At 45.5% G+C, this 17,094-nt stretch overlaps 1 protein-coding gene across 4 annotated transcripts in view; it reads left to right on the top strand.

The window, feature by feature from the left end:
• Positions 1 to 16,669, top strand: part of gtf2f2a (general transcription factor IIF, polypeptide 2a) — a 107,980-nt gene extending 91,311 nt beyond the window's left edge. For all 4 annotated transcript variants that reach the window (XM_086006497.1, XM_086006498.1, XM_086006495.1 and 1 more), the window contains 3 exons: positions 2,372 to 2,471; positions 10,465 to 10,608; positions 16,228 to 16,669. In XM_086006497.1, the coding sequence (XP_085862623.1) occupies positions 2,372 to 2,471; positions 10,465 to 10,608; positions 16,228 to 16,347 (364 nt within the window). In that variant the 3' untranslated portion in view covers positions 16,348 to 16,669. The remainder of the gene's footprint in view (positions 1 to 2,371; positions 2,472 to 10,464; positions 10,609 to 16,227) is intronic.
• Positions 16,670 to 17,094: the final 425 nt, after the last annotated feature.

Genomic DNA, 17,094 nt, shown 5'->3' with positions numbered 1-17,094 from the left:
AATATTTCAAAATCAAACTGGCCTAAGGATTGGATCCTAGTTATGCTCAGCACTTAATACCTGAGAGAGGGCCAACACAGGTTACTAATCTGCAAGTCCTCACTTCTCCAGTATCCAGTAAGCAGCAATTAGTTGTGAAATTCAGGAGTGGAGCTGAACGTTACAGCCTTTCCAGAATCTACCTACCTCTGTATCTGTAGCTTTCGTTCACACAAGATACCGGGCTTTTCTCACCAATCTTCTATGTTCAGTGGGCTAATATTTTTTTGTAAAATGGAACACTGCAATTTGGAAAAAAACAGTCATATGAATTCTTGAATCATGAAAAATGTTACTGTGCCAACTTCAATCTGCAAGTTGCCCAGCATTTTGAAATAGTTTCCATAACTGGCCTGCATAGCTCTGAGAAATGAAAAGGCTATAAAATCAGCCCAACTGTTACGGTAACTTACTTGTCTCATTGTGCATTAGATTTGGAGCTCAGTGTTCAAAATGTCTCCATGTTAGCATTTTAACAAAGGAAGTAGAATTTTACTGAGATACAATACATTGTGAATTTTCTTTGATAAACTTCAGTAAAATATTTAGTACAGTACATAGTTATTGTAAATGCAATGACAATCTTCTAAGGCTCACGAATTATTTGATTTCCACATCTCTGACTGTGGTTGGTGTAAGGATTCCTGGTGTTAACGTGATGAAAGAGCCAACAGAATACTTGTGTTTTTTACGCTTACGTTAATGACTGGTAAAAGAGGCAAAATACATTAAAAACGTTCTTACCTTTCGGAAGCAGAGGCCACTTCTGTTACAACCGATGGTGGTTTGTAGTTTAAGTGGTTATGCCTTGCCAAGGCACGGCTGTACAGTGAAGAAAAGGAAATGAAGGCTGAGGAGCTGCAGATTGTTGCAGAAGTGTGGTGGCACTGTGACTCAGTGTCCAGGAGTTGGGTAATTGTAAATTACAACCATGAACCCAAGCTACTGAACACCTACAATGGACCATGTCTGGGGCAAACTAAGCACATTATATATTACTCATTCAAAAACAACAAGTGAGAGACTGGAGATGGTATTAGGGGACTGTTCTGTTATCAGCTCATTCAATTTAACTCTTAAGTGCTAGGGCTCTAACTACAAGATTGAGCAGATTAAATGTGAAATGGGACTCTTGCTCAGCTCCTTTCCTACTCTTTTTCTCCCCTCTTCTGCACATCTGTAATGTAATCCATTGGGTTTTTTATATTGTTATTTCTTACCCCATCTTCTCCCCTCCCTTCCTGATGGTGGTGACTCATGCTTCACTTTTGGTTCCTTGGTTGTGACAATCCTCCAATACTTTGCACCATTAACCACTCTTTGTGCACAAATCTAGAAGTGGGTGTCCAAAGGCTGTTTGAATATGAAGGGCATCACAGCCAATCTTGATTTTAACTGATGAGCACCATCATCATTGCTTGTGTGAACACTTCACAAATCTAATTTTGTAAAAGATTGCTTCCGATCGGTGGTGGCACCAGGGAGTGGGTTTGTAGGTTTCCCCCGTCACTGTTGTAGCTTCCTGGTCTCCGCCATTCCAGGAGGAAGCGAGATGAAGGGAGAACAATGTAGAGGGTTAATCAATCTGGCCTGTTTCAGACACATCCGAATTTGACAGTGGCATTGGCAGAGGTCTGGAACACCAGCGTGCACCCCCCACAAATAGTGTGAGCCACGAAGGGTATACAAGGGAGACGAGAATAATTCAAAAAATTAACTCAGACTGTTGGAATGCACTGTCAGTTATGCTCTTTATTTACTTTCTCATTTATAATTCAATACATCTGATTTCTTTTTACCAAAATGTATAGTATGCTGAAATTTAAAAACATGTGTTCAAAGCACTGTCGCACCGTTTTATACATCGGTTTCCTTGGATTTTAAACTTCTCATTCATGTTTTCAAATCCCACCGTGACCTTGCCCCTCCCTACCTCTAACCTCCTCCAGCCCCACAAACCTCCCAGATCTCTCTACACCTCCAATTCTAACCTCTTGCACATCCCTGATTTTTATAGTTCCACCATTGGGGACCATGTCTTCAGCTGCCTGAGCTCCAGAATTCCCTCCCTAAACCTCTCCACCTCACTACCTCTCTTTCCTTTTTTAAGACCTACCTATTTTGACCAACCTTTTGGTCATCTGCCTTGATATCTCCTTACGTGGCTTGGTGTCAAATGTTGTCTAATAACGCTCCTGTGAAGTGCCGCAGGACGTTTCACTATGTTAAAGGCGCTCTATAAATATAAGTTGTTTTTGTTGATAACCATTGTATTCTAACGCACTGATTTTACTTCTTCCCCCCCCCCCCCCCCCCCCCCCCCCCCCCACAGACAGCAAATTGAAGAATCATCCAAACCATTCCGTCTCTCCCTACAACTGGAAAAGGCTGTAACAACAAATTATAAGCCTGTAGCAAACCATCAGTACAATGTAAGTCTGATTTGTTTACTCACCATATTGAAACATGTTATCAGCCCATCAACACCAACTAAATACAAATTTACCAGGATTTCCAAGCATGAGTCTGTATTAGCAGAGGGGCCAGCAAGAAATAATGTATATGCCAATATGTGTCTGTGGTGGTTTTCACATTGTACAAGGGAGGGGGCTTACCAAAGCACATAATACTATTTTCAATCTCCCAGGCAGTTAAGATTACCTCTGTCTTAATGTTAATCTGTTTTATTATAATAAATCACCATTTTACCTGAATTGAAATAAAAAGCTGTGGTAGTTAAGGCATGAATTATTTTACATTGTGGAAGGAAGGAGGCCAAAAGTGCATTGCTTGGATGTTAGGATTGGGGATGGATGGTGTTGAGCTTCTTGAGTGTTGTTGGAGCTGCACTCATCCAGGCAAGTGGAGAGTATTCCATCACACTTCTTGCTTGTGCCTTGTAGATGGTGGAAAGGCTTTGGGGAGTCAGGAGGTGAGACACTCGCTGCAGAATACCTAGCCTCTGACCTCTTGTTGCCACAGTATTTATGTGGCTGGTCCAGTTAAGTTTCTGGTCAATGGTGACCCCCAGGATGTTGATGGTGGGGGATTCGGCAATGGTAATGCTGTTGAATGTCAAGGGGCGGTGGTTAGACTCTCGCTTGTTGGAGATAGTCATTGCCTGGCACTTGTGACACTGTCTCTCCAAGTTCATCTCATGCATGAGACCCATGTCCTGCTCCCTTGACCCCATTCTCACCAAACTGCTGTCCTCCCAATTTCCTTTCCTGGCCCCCATTGCCAGCTGAAATTACAACTGGTTCCCTCTTCAGGTACTGTCCGCCATCCTTTCAAAATCACTGTCATCGGCCACCCTCTGGGGAAAAAAAAATCCAACTTGGTCCTTCTGTCTTTCCAAATTTTTGCCCCATCTTCAATCTCCCTTTCCTCTGTACAGTCTTTGAACATATTATCACCCCCCAAATCCGTGCTCATCTTTCCTGCAACCACATATTTGAATCAGGTTTCCGCCATGCACTATCTCCCCTCCTCATTCACAACCTTTTTACAGCTTGTAGCCTTTGGCATGGTTGACCACACCATTTTCCTCCAGTGCCTCTCTGCCTGTCAAGTTCAGTAGGACTGCCCTCACTTGGTTCCTCACAATCTGATCACAGCCAGTGCATCACTGGCAATGGCTTCTCTTTCCACCTTCACATTGTTACCTCAAGTCCTCCAAGGATCTATCCTTGACTGTGCCCTCTTCCTCATCTACATGCTGCCCCTTGGCGACATCATCCGCCGACATGGGGTCTGTTTCCACGTGTATACTGACAACACTCAGCTCTACCTTAACATCACCACTCTTGACCCCTCCACTGTCTCTGTGTTGTCAGATTGCTTGTCCGAATTCCAGTCTTGGATGAACTGCAATTTCCTTTAGCTCAACTTTGGACTAACTGAAGCCATCATCTTCGGCCTCCAACACAAGCATCGTACCCTTGCCATCAATTCCATCTCCCTCTCCAGCCTTGTCTCAGGTTGAAGCCGACTGTTTGTAACCTCGGCGTCCTATTTGACCCCAAGCTGAGCTTCCGCCCCCATATCCTCTCTGTCACAAAGCCCGCCTATTTCCACCAAGAACATCGCCCACCTTAGCCCCTGCCAATGCCCATCTGCTGCTGAAATCCTCATCCATGCCTTTGTCACCTCTAGACCTGACTATCTCAATGCTCTCCAGGCCAGCCTCCCATCCTCCACCCAAACTTCTGCTCATGCAAAACCCTGCTATATCCATATCCTATTCTGTACCAAGTCCCACTCACCGATGACCCCTGTCCTCATTGACCACCATTGGCTCCTATAGAACCCCTAATACCTCAATTTTAAATCCCTTCATGGGATTGCCTCTCCCTATCTTTATTACCTCCTCCAGCCCTATACCTCCTCCGGCCCTACACCTCCCTTCCCAGAACTCTCCGTTCCTCTGACTCTGGCCTCTTGTGCAACATCCCCCTCCCTTTGACACAGCATTGGCAGCAGAGCCTTGCCCAACCGAACTAGGCCCCATGCTCTGGAATCCTCTCCCTAAGCCCTTTTGCCTCTTCACCTCCCTCGTCTTTAAAATCCTCCTTGAAACCCATCTCTTTGATCATGATTTTGGTCACCCCTCCTACTATCTCCTTCTTTGGCTTGGTGACCATTTTTTTGATTGCACCTACGTGAAGTACTTCAAGACGTTTCTCTACATTAAAGGCATTAATTAAATAGAATTACATAGAATATACAGTACAGAAACAGACCATTCGACCCAACCAGTCCATGTCAGTGTGTATGCTCCACTCGAGCCTCCTCCCATCCTTCCTCATCTAACTCTATCAGCATAACCCTTCTCCCTCATGCTTATTATCTAGCTTCCCCTTACAGGCATCTATACTATTTGCCTCAGTTATTCCCTGTGGTAGCGAGTTCCACATTTTCACCACACTCTGGGTAAATAAGTTCCTTCTGAATTCTCCATTTGATTTCTTGGTGACTATCTTATATTGGTGGCCTCTAGTTTTGCTCTTCCCCACAAGTGGAAACTCTGTCTCTCTGTCTACTCCATCAAAACCTTTCATAATTTTAAAGACCTCTATTAGGTAACCCCTCAGCCTTTTCTTTTCAAGAGAAAAGAGACCCAGCCTGTTCATCCTTTCCTGATGGGTATAACTTCACATTTCTGGTATCATCCTTGTAAATAATTTTTGCACCCTCTCCAGTGCCTCTATATCCTTTTTATAATATGGCGAGCAGAACTATGCACCGTACTCCCAAGTGTGGTCTAACCAAGGTTCAATACAAGTTTAGTATAACTTCTCTACTTTTCAATTCTATCCCTCTAGGAATAAACCCTAGTGCTTGGTTTGCATTTTTTATGGCCTTGCTAACCTGTGTCGCTACTTTTAGTGATTTGTGTATTTGTGCTCCCAGATCCCTTTTCTCCTCTACCCCATTTAGATTCTTATTTTCCAAGTAATATGCGACCTCCTTATTTTTCTTACTATAAATGCAAGTTGTTAATGCATGTTCTCCAGGCTCACACGTTAAAATGTCTGCACGGGTGAGGTACTGTAGAGCAGTGATCTCCCGAGGAATGGTAGCACACCACGAGTCCATGCCTTTGGGCGAGGAATGAGACTGAATATATAAAAGAAAGGGAAGTTCTGTTAAAGTGTCTTTTTTAACTTGTTTGGTTTGCATGTCTGATTAAGGATAAGTACATTTTGTCTACACTTAGAGAAATGTTTTGCTGTACAGTTGGATATTACTGACATCTTGCTGCTCCTTGTTGTGCAAGGAGGGGTGTTGGGACCCTCAAGGGAAGGGTGATGGTGGGTTTGGTAGACTGACAGATATGGGACGCAGGTTTTCTGAGATTTTTCTGCTTCCAGGCAAAGCTCATACATCAGATTGGTAGATCTTTTCATTGCAAACTGCCGGCATGACATCGGCCGTCTCCATTTCTCTGCTCCCCTCACTCACTCCAACCTACCTCCCTCTGAACTTGCAGCACTCCATTCTCTCAGATCCAACCCCGACATTGTCATTAAACCCACTGACAAGGGTGGTGCTGTTGTTGTTTGGCGAACTGACCTCTACCTAGCGCCTGGACCATGACCCCACCACCGAACATCAAGCCACCGTTTCCAAGACTGTCACTGACCTCATCTCCTCTGGAGATCTTCCCCCCACGGCCGCTAACCTCATAGTTCCCCAACCCCGCACAGCCTGCTTCTACCTTCTTCCCAAGATCCACAAACAGGACTGTCCTGGTAGACCCATCATTTCAGCCTGTTCTTGCCCCATGGAACTTATCTCTTCCTATCTCAACTCTTTTTTTTCTCCCCTTGTCCAGTCTCTTCCCACCTACATCTGCGACTCTTCCAACACCCTCCGCCACTTTAACAGTTTCCAATTTCCCGGCCCCAACTGCCTCCTTTTCACTGGACGTCCAATCCCTCTACACCTCAATCCCCCATCAGGATGGCCTGAGGGCGCTCCGCTTCTTCCTTGAACAGAGGCCCAACCAGTCCCCATCCTCCACCACCCTCCGCCTGGCTGAACTTGTTCTCACATTGAACAACTTCTCCTTTGACTCCACTCAATTCCTCCAAATCAAAGGTGTTGCTATGGGAACCTGCATGGGTCCTAGCTATGCCTGCCTTTCCGTGGGATATGTGGAACACTCTTTGTTCCAATCCTACTCGGGTCTCCTCCCTCACCTCTTTTTCCGGTACATTGATGACTGTATCGGTGTCGTTTCCTGCTCTCGCCCTGAACTAGATCATTTCATTCACTTTGCTTCCAATTTCCACCCTTCCCTCACCTTCACATGGTCCATCTCCGGAACTCTTCCCTTCTTTTCCTCGACTTCTCCGTCTCCATCTCTGGGGATAGGTTATTGACAAACATTCACTACAAGCCCATTGACTCCCACAACTACCTAGACTACACTTCCTCCCACCCCGCCTCCTGTAAGGACTCTATTCCATTCTCCCAGTTTCTCCGTCTCTGCCGCATCTGTTCTGACGATGCCACCTTCCACACCAGTGCTTCTGACATGTCTTCCTTATTCCTCAACCAAGGATTCCCCTCTACAGTGGTTGACACGGCCCTTGACCGTGTCCGTTCTATCTCCCACACTTCTGCCCTCACCCCTGCCCCTCCCTCCCGGAACCACGACAGAGTTCCCCTTGTCCTCACCTTTCACCCCACCAACCTCCACATTCAATGGATCATCCTCTGCCATTTCTGCCACCTCCAGCGTGATCCCACCACCAAACGCACCTTCCCCTCACCCCTTTCAACATTCCGTAGGGACCGCACCCTCCACGACACCCTTGTCCACTCTGCTATCACCCCCAGCACCCCTTCCCCTTCGCCCGGCACCTTCCCGTGCAAGCGCAGGAGATACAACACATGCCCTTATACCTCCCCCCTTCCCACTGTCCAGGGCCCCAAACATCCTTTCCAGGTGAAACAGCGATTTACTTGTACTTCTCACAATCTAGTAAACTGTATTCGCTGCTCACGATATGGTGTCCTCCTGCATTGGGGAGACCAAACGCAGATTGGGTGACCGCTTTGCGGAACACCTCCGTTCAGTCCGTAAGGGGGACCCCGAGCTTCCGGTCGCCTGTCATTTTAATTCACCGCTCCATTCCCACTCAGACCTCTCCGTCCTCGGCCTCTTGCATTATTCCACGGAAGCTCAGCGTAAGCTCGAGGAACAGCACCTCATCTTCCGATTCTGCACTTTACAGCCTTCCAGACTCAACATAGAGTTCAACAATTTCAGATCATAACCTCGGCCCCTATATATTTTTTTATCCACACTTTTTGTCTGTGTCTTTTTTCTTCTCCCCCACATGGCAGCTGTCTTTCATTCTGCCAGCACAATTTACACTTCATCTCGAGCCATCCTTTTGTTTCTTAACCTGTTCCATTACCATCTCCTTTTGCCTTGAATCTTTCTTAATGTCTCTTAATCTCTTCCGCCTTCCATCCTATCACAGACCTTCCCTTTCGTTCTTTCATCCCCTCCCCCTCTTTCCCAGTCTCTTCACTTGCTTAAAAATCTGTTCCATTTCCTGCTTTTTTCCACTTCTGACGAAAGGTCATCACCTGAAACGTTAACTCTGTGTTTCTCTTTTCACAGATGCTGTCTGACCTGCTGAGTTTCTCCAGCATTTTTTGTTTTTATTTCAGATTTCCAGCATCTGCAGTATTTTCTGTTCGATAATCCCACATGTTTATGGTGGGAGAATGACAGCAAAGGCTCATATAATGATGAAAGCTGGAGCTCTCCTTCTCTAGGCTGCAGACTCCATGTTAGGTCTGCGAGAGCCAGCCAGTTCAGCTACTGTCTCTGATTTCCAGGACCGCTGTGAAACGCGCTTAGGTCTAGGGGTACGTCTGGAATGTGTGCATGGGATGAGGTGTTTGATATGTGTGTTTGATTTAGCCCGCTGATTCTCTGCTGCACATGTAGGTCGAGAGTCAGCTTCCACTCTCTCCCTCCTTAAGTAACAGGTGGTCCAGCCCTCCTTTATTCGTGTTAACGAGGAGAATCAGCAGGGATTCAAATATGGAGACATTACAACTGAGCATGATCCTGTCTCATCCGTTAACCCCACACATTGACATTTCAACAGGGGTAACCAGGTAGCAATCCCTCATCCATGCCTCTGTCACCTCGGGATTCGATTTCCCCAATGCTCTCCGGATTCCTTTCTTCCACCTTCCATAGCTACAAATGATATAGAATAGCACAGCCTGTGTTCTCACCATCACTTGTTACCCTTACTCCTTACCTTCAACTCCTGGCATGGCCTCACTCCCTGCCTCTGCAGTCTGCCCCAGTCGTATGTCCTGGTGTTGATCCTCCATTCGTTCTATGCCGACTTCTCATTTCCTGCTCCATATCAGCGACCAATCCTTAGGCCTCTGTGTCCCCACCCTCTGAAACTCGCTCCCTCAGCATCTGCCTCGTGTCACTTCCCTTCCTGCCTCCAAAGACCTTTCTCTCTGACATTTTTTGCTCCCTCCAAACTTCTCTCTTCCCTCTTTAAAGGGCTGGAGGAATGCTCTAGAAATATATTGTAAATCTGATTGTTTTAAAACTGTTTATATGGTTGTCACAATGCCATGAAGGCAGTGTGCAGCAGAATTTGACCACAGAGCAGCAGCATCAAGTAGGATTGAGAAACGGAGCCTGGAGCAGTAGTGATGGATGGAGAGGTGCTGATTTTAAACCACAAATGTGGACAAGTAGACACTAAGCCGAAAATGCTGACTCTCCCATGTGAAGCGTGGATGGTCAAGCATGTCTAATTTAACCTTTGTGGAATTCTGTCCATTTTTATTGCCTTTCTCATGATAATTCAGAATTGATTATGTTGGGGTGCTTGTAATTGTGGCAAATTGGAAAACGGACTTACATGTGGTTGGGTATCTTCATAGAGACCAGGCCTCCTTCCTTGGTGCTTGTGCTGCTGTGGGGTGCTTGCCTATATAGCTGTCTTGATTCTAAACTATCAGTTGATTCTATGGTTGGGGCTCAGCTAGTTAAGGCAGTGAGCCAACTAGTCATGCAGGCAGGAAGGTCCAAGATTTAGATCTCGGCTGCATGGCAGTAGGGGCACTATATTTGACCTCACTGACCCCAGCTTAGGGAAGGAGATGTAGGCCAGGTCTTATCCCGTCACCGCGGCTGGAGGTGAGCATGTCTGCGGATGTTGGCTGCCGTGCTTCCCACTCACTGGTAGGAAGTCACGTGAGAAGTGGTCACTTGAGCAAGGTACCAGCAACCGTGGACAGTACCCCATTAAGAAGTCAAAATCTTAAGGAGAAAACTAATGGAGGAAAAGGAGGTTTAAGAACTTTGTTGAAACTGGAAGAGCTTAGACTTTGCTCAAAGTAATCTTTCCAGGGGTTGTTTGTCAACGTTGCGTCATTTTGTTAAGCCTGGATGGAAAGTTGCTTTTGGGACCCTTCACCTATTTGTGCAGACTATTTTTGTGAGGGTGTGAATCCTATCTCCATGGTCCGTGCATCTCCTGCAGCCCAGAAGACAAGGAGCCTGCTTCTAAACACAGGTCAGGAGGGGAAGATTGGCGGAGTCGTCTCCCTGGGATCCTCTTACATACTGGCAGTGTAGTGGCAGAGCAGCATCGGTAGAGATCTGGTAATGGGCCAATGGCCAACCTATCCACTCATGGAACATTGGAGAATGAGCGGATCTCGAAAGGGGACAAGAGAGATTAAGAATATCTTGTTGCGCTACAAACAGTGGGCAGCTCCCCATCATTGTCTCATTCATTCCATTGTTAAAACACAACGAAGAAGGAAATCATTGTTGGTTTCCCTGACAAGGTTACTGCTGTGGTGTTTAATGCATGCACAATACGAGCACTCGTTTACTAATATTGTACTTTTCATTAGATTGAATACGAGAGGAAGAAGAAGGAAGACGGGAAGCGTGCCCGAGCTGATAGGCAGCAAGTGCTGGATATGCTGTTTTCAGCATTTGAGAAGCACCAGTACTACAACATCAAGGATCTGGTGGACATCACCAAGCAGCCAGTTGTAAGTAAAAGGGAATGACATGCAGCTCAAAATCTACCAGTGCCACCTGCTGGGTTTGAAGCGCACAGTTCTTATGGAGCATCTTCAGTAGCAGCCTCGGGTGATATAATTGCAAATATGTTAGGCTTTCGTTATAGTGCAATTTGTTGTCTTTGCAAATGTGTCAAAAATGCCATGCTTTGTACAGTATTTTAATCACCTTAACCTGAAAATTGAGGTTTTCATTTGTGAGAATCACATTTTGGCTGTTGACGGTGCTTGCCCATTGCAATCTCAAAGCCCTGTGATTTGGAAATGTCCTCAGATTTAACACTGTGCATTGTTAGATAGTGCTTGCTGCCAGAGCCAGAACAATCAAACTTTCTTAGTTACATTTCCTAATCGGCATATGTCCTAATAACTGAGTTGAAGCTACCAAGTGAGATGAAGAATTTAATTTTTTTTAGGCACGTCGCCAGTGCTCCACAATGCAGCTATCATCTCTCTTGCATGACTTAACAGCACAAACACAGGGAGACAGCCTTTCTCCCATCTCGGTCGCTTTTACAGTGATTCATGACCGCTTGCTGCCCAGCTCTCTGCCTACCTGACCTCTCCAATTGGCTTGGCCTGGCCAAATCTGGTCTGCTGTCTCCCTGTTTGGAGATCTAAAACAATATACATATAATTGGTTTTATATATTTTCCCCACTAATCTGTTATTAGAAGAAATAAATGCTAACAGCGTTTAATTTATATGGTTGGGGTGGGGAGAAATCCAATCAAATGACAACATACTAATGGAATTGAATTTGTCACCCAAGATCAGGGTTTGAATTTACTTTCTAATACTTCCTAGCTTGTTCCTTCAATGCAAAACAGTCCAGATTTGTATATTTGAAATGGTATCCGTCTCTATCAGACCAAATGCTGGAATATGGGATTAGATTAGACAGGGCTTGATGGCCGGCGCGGACACGATGGGCCGAAGGGCCTCTATCCGTGCTGTATAACTCTGACTTTCACCAATTGGGACCAAAGATTATCCAAAAACGAATCATCTTGTGTGCCACGTGTTTGATATTAAGGGTTAGACTCCTGCAGTAACTAACTGAATTGTAATTTTGCCGGTGATTGTATAAGATGATTGCACCACTCAGTGGCGGACAGTCAGTACTGCAGGAACCAAGTGTTTTGAGATGAAAATAGCAACAACTTGTATATATGTTGTGTGCTTGGCAAGCGGAAGACAAGTGCAAGGAGCGCACATCAACCCAAGCACCCCACCCATCCGCCCCTTCAACCACTGTCTGCCCCACCTGTGACAGAGACTGTAGGTCCCACATTGGACTCATCAGTCACTTGAGAACTCATTTTTAATGTGGAAGCAAGTCATCCTCGGTTCCGAGGGACTGCCTAAGAAGATATGTCAACGTAGATGAACATACTAAGATGCTTCACAGAGGTGTAAAAAAAAGACGTTGATCTAAGGAAGGAAAGACTAGGAGGGATGACCATAAGCTTGGTCACAGAGGATGGTCTTGAAGATGGAGTGGTTTAGGGAGAGAATTCCACAGTATGGGGCCTAGGTGGCTGAAAGTACAGTCAGCAAAGGAGTAGCGTGCACAAGAAACTGCAGTCAAAGGAACAGAGAGTTCTGAGGAGTGCAGAAGATCAGAGGGACCTTGGAGTGCATGTCCCCAAATGCATTACCTCACACTTCTCCAGATTGAATTCCATTTGCCACTGTTCTGCCCACCTGACCAGTCCATCTTCCTGCAGTCTGCAGCTTTCTTCTTCATTATCAACCACATGGTCAATTTTTGTATCATCTGCAAACTTCTTAATCATACTTCCTTCATTCAAGTCAAAATCATTGATGTATACCACAAAAAGCAAAGGACCCAGTACTGAGCCCTGCGGAACCCCACTGGAAATAGCCTTCCAGTCACAAAAACAACTTTCTACCATTACCATTTGTTTCCTGCCTCTGAGCCAATTTTGGATCCAACTTGCCACTTTGCCTTGGATCCCATGGGCTTTTACTTTCGTGACCAGTCTACCATGCGGGACCTTATCAAAAGCCTTCCTAAAATCCATATAGACTACATCAAACGTACTACCCTTATCGACCCTCCTTGTTACCTCCTCAAAAAATGCAATCAAGTTAGTCAGACACAACCTTCCCTTAACAAATCCATGCTGACTGTCCCTGATTAATCCGTGTCTTCCTAAATGAAGATTTATCCTGTCCCTCAGAATTTTTTCCAATAATTTTCCCACCACCGAGGTTAGGCTGACTGGCCTGTAATTACTCGATCTATCCCTTTCTCCCTTTTTAAACAAAGGTACCACGTTAGCAGTCCTCTGGCACCACACAGAGAGGATTGGAAAATGATGGTCAGAGCCTCTGCTATTTCCTCTCTTACTTCTCTTAACAGTCTGGGATACATTTCATCCGGGCCTGGGGGTTTATCCACTTTCAAAAATGCTAAACCCCTTGATACTTCCTTTTTCACCAGGTTTATTTCATCTAATATTTCGCACTCCTCCTCCTCCCTGATTGCAATGTCTGCATCGTCCCTCTCTTTTGTGAAAACAGACAAAGTATTCATTAAGAACCATACCCATGTCTTCCGCTTCCACACACAGGCTACTTTTATGGTCCCCAATAGGCCCTACTCTTACTTTAGCTATCCTCTTGCTCGTAATGTATTTCTGAAACATCTTTGGGTTTTCCTTGCCAATATTTTTTCATGCCCTCTCTTTGCTTTCCTAATTTCCTTTTTAATTTCACCCCTGCACTTTCTATACTCCTCTAGGCTTTCTGCAGTATGGAGTCCTTGGTATCTGTCATAAACTTCCCTTTTTGTATGCCCCTTGACATCCAGGGAGCTCTAGATTTGGGAGTCCCACCCTTTATTTTTAAGGAACATACTTGCTCTGAACCCTCACTATCTCCTCCTTGAATGCCTCCCACTGCTCTGACACTGATTTACCTTCAAGTTTCTGTCTCCAGTCCACTTTGGCTAAATCACCCCTCAGCTTAGTAAAATTAGCTTTTCCCCAATTGAGAAATTTTATTCCTGGTCTGTCCTTGTCCTTTTCCATAACTACCCTAAATCTAACTGAAATTATGATCACTACCACCAATATGCTCTCCCACTGATACCCTTTCCACCTGCCCAGCTTCATCCCCTAAAACTAGGTCCAGAATCGCCCCCTCTCTTGTTGGGCTTGCTACGTACTGGCTAAAAAAAGTTCTCCTGAATGCATTTTAAGAATTCTGCTCCCTCTATACCTTTCATACAAATTTTATCCCAGTCAATATTAGGGAAGTTGAAATTCCCTCCTATTACTGCCCTATTTTTGCACGTCAGAAATTTGCCTACATATTTGATCTTCTATTTCCCTCTGACTGTTCGGAGGTCTATAGTACACTCCCAGCAGTGTGATTTGCCCCTTTTTTTGTTTTTCAGTTCCACCCATATGGCCTCATTTGATGATCCTTCTAAGATAGCCTCCCTCTTCACAGCTGTAATTGATTCTTTAATCAATATTGTGACCCCCCTCCTTTTTTAGCCCCCTCTCTATCTCATCTGAAAATCCTGTAACCAGGAATGTTGAACTGCCATTCCTGCCCTCCTTTCAGCCATGTCTAAGTAATAGCTATAATATCACACTCCCACGTGTCTATCTGTGCCCTCGGCTCATCTGCTTTATTCCCTAGACTCCTTGCATTGAAGTATATACCATTATATTAAGCACTGCCAAACTCCCTTCTTGTCTATTTTCTAGCCTTTGTTTCCTCTGCCTTCCAAACTTGTTTACTAATTTTCTGCCTTCCACTTCCAACTTTGCTTCTCTCCCCTCTGAATCCACTCTCAGGTTCCCATCTCCCTGCCAAGCTAGTTTAAACCCTCCCCACCAGCACTAGCAAACCTCACCGTGAGGATATTGGTTCCAGTCCTGTTGAGGTGCAACCCGTCCAGCTTGTACAGGTTTCACCTCCCCCAGAAACAGTCCCAATGCCTCAGGAAACTAAAGCCCTCCTGCACCATCTCTCCAGCCATGCATTCATCTGCTCTATCCTCCTGTTTCTGTACTCACTAGCATGTGGCACCAGGAGTAAGCCGGAGATTACTACCTTTTGAGGTCCTGCTTTTTAATCTCTTTCCTAGCTCCCTAAAATCTGCCTGCAGGACCTCATCCCTCTTTCTACCTATGTCATTGGTACCGATGTGGACCACGACCTCTGGCTGTTCACCCTCCCCCCTCAGAATGTCCTGCAGCCGTTCAGTGACATCCTTGACCCTGGCACTAGGGAGGCTACATACCATCCTGGAGTTACATCTGCGGCCGCAGAAACGCCTGTCTATTTCCCGAACTATCGAATCTCTTACCCCTATTGCTCTTCCACTCTTCCTCCCCGCCTGTGCAGCTGAGCTACCCATGGTGCTGTGAACTTGGCTCTGGCTGCACTCCCCAGAGGAACCATCGCCCTCACCAGTATCCAGAACTCTTATAGAGCAAAACCTAAAATGGCTTCACTGACCCACCATCTTCTCTTAGCTTAATAGCAATTCATGTAAGCAACAGAAATTTTTAGCTTTTTGGGGATTTTTATATAACGGAGAACAAGCTGTAATATGGATTTGTGGCAAAAAGGGGGGAGGATGTGTTCCAGCCTAGACCTACCTGTCATTAAGTACCTTGGAGAGGAATCAGTATCATGGTGGTCACATCTCCTAACTAAAGCCTTTCACTTGACCTGGATTAAGGAGTTAGTGATGAATAAGTCTGGTAACCAGCTCCTATATCCAGGGCTCAGCACCTGTTCTGAGTGAAGATGCAGATGGGAAAACAGCTACAACTGATGTGTATCCATGATGTGGTCTGGGGAATGGTGGCAATGCGCTCACACATTTTATACTGAGCTGTGCTGCTCATCTTGCCACTCCTAAACATTCCCGGTACGTGCTATCCACTCAACGAGGGCTCAAAACCTGCTCGTCACATGTCAATTGCACGATGATCTACTCGTGACTATTCTCCTTGCATGGCAGAGAAGGGAGGTGAGTGGGGGTCCCTTTGAAGTTGAGGTATTTTGAAGATGTCAGGCTTGCTGATGGAACCTCAGAACCAAATCAACTCTCCAGTAGACTCAGTAAGCCAGGCAGGTCTGCAGTACTCCAGGACACTGCTAATGACTGACCAACCACTGATGGATCCTGGGGGTGTAGACCGGTCAATGGGGGCAGGGATGCTTCCCATTCAGCTCCAGATAACCCTGCAAGCTAACGCTGTAGCAGGGAGGGTGGGAAGCTTACTCTGATGTTGGTAGTGCTATGTAGTTTTAGCAGGTTCAGTTCCAGCAATACCACTGCACCACTTGGGGGTCCCTAAACCTTGGCACCTGCCAAGCCGCTCCTGAGCTCTTTGGACTTGGATGAGTGGGTGCGTCCCTAAGAGAGGGTGTGTTCTTGGTTTGGAGCCCTAAAAAGGGTGATCGCTTTTCTTGTGCGTCAAATATCGAGCTGGGTGGGGGGTGAGATTTGTTGATATTAGACCATTACATTGTGAAATACGTAACTTTAGTTGCGGGAGTTAATTGTTTTCTGTTTTCCTTCCTTCCCCACAGACCTATCTAAAGGAGATTTTGAGAGAGATTGGCATCTACAATGTAAAAGGGACCCATAAGAATACATGGGAGTTAAAGCCGGAGTATCGACATTACCAGAGTGAAGACAAGAGTGAATAGAGTAACAAGGCCGTGGATAACGCTAAGTAAGCTAGCTACTGGAGAGATTCCAAGCAAGTGAGACGTTCCAAGGTGTAGACTTGGTCATCAGTCATTAGGAATTGAGCTAGGCCGTAGTGATTTGATTATTTACCCTTTCAAAGGCCAAAATATTTTATATGGCAGCCTATTTTTAAAGTTGAAGGGGAAACCATCCATAAGTAATGTATGTTTTTATTTGAATCAAGAAAACGCTTTGTATCTTTCAAATATTTTGATGTAGAAAGTCGATTAAAGTGGGGGCACATTTGTACTGTCAATAAAGGATTGTGTTGAAACAGTTGAGATTTGTTTCTGTGGGCGGTGCTGTTCAGTATGTAAATCAGTTGCTTCTCATCTATTTTACATGAGATGGTAAAAATGACAAAAGGCTCCTTTCAGGGATTTTTCTCCTTGCCCAAGACCCACTTCCCTGTGGTTAATCAGGAATTAAACCAATTCATTTTTTGAGTTACAGAAAATCCGTAAATGTATACCTGGAATTGGACACAGGCAGAGGACAGTGTGTTCTAACAGGGGCAGTTATACCAAGTAGTGTGAGGGCCACTGATGATCACTGTTGGAGGGTGAGGGGTGGTCTGGCAGTACTTGACAGGAGATCCTGAGATCTGGAAGGGGATCCTGGGACAGGTCATAGGAACGCTGGAGGGGAGATCTAGACGTATTGGAATCGTCCTTGAATACAGGATTACTGGGGGGAGGTGGCGG

This window comes from Somniosus microcephalus, chromosome 14 (genome assembly GCF_052327205.1).
Source record: "Somniosus microcephalus isolate GS21.2 chromosome 14, FLI_Smic_1.0, whole genome shotgun sequence".
In the NCBI taxonomy this organism is placed as follows: Eukaryota; Metazoa; Chordata; class Chondrichthyes; order Squaliformes; family Somniosidae; genus Somniosus; species Somniosus microcephalus.
Note: the sequence above shows the minus strand (reverse complement) of the source record. Positions and strands in the feature narration are given on the sequence as shown.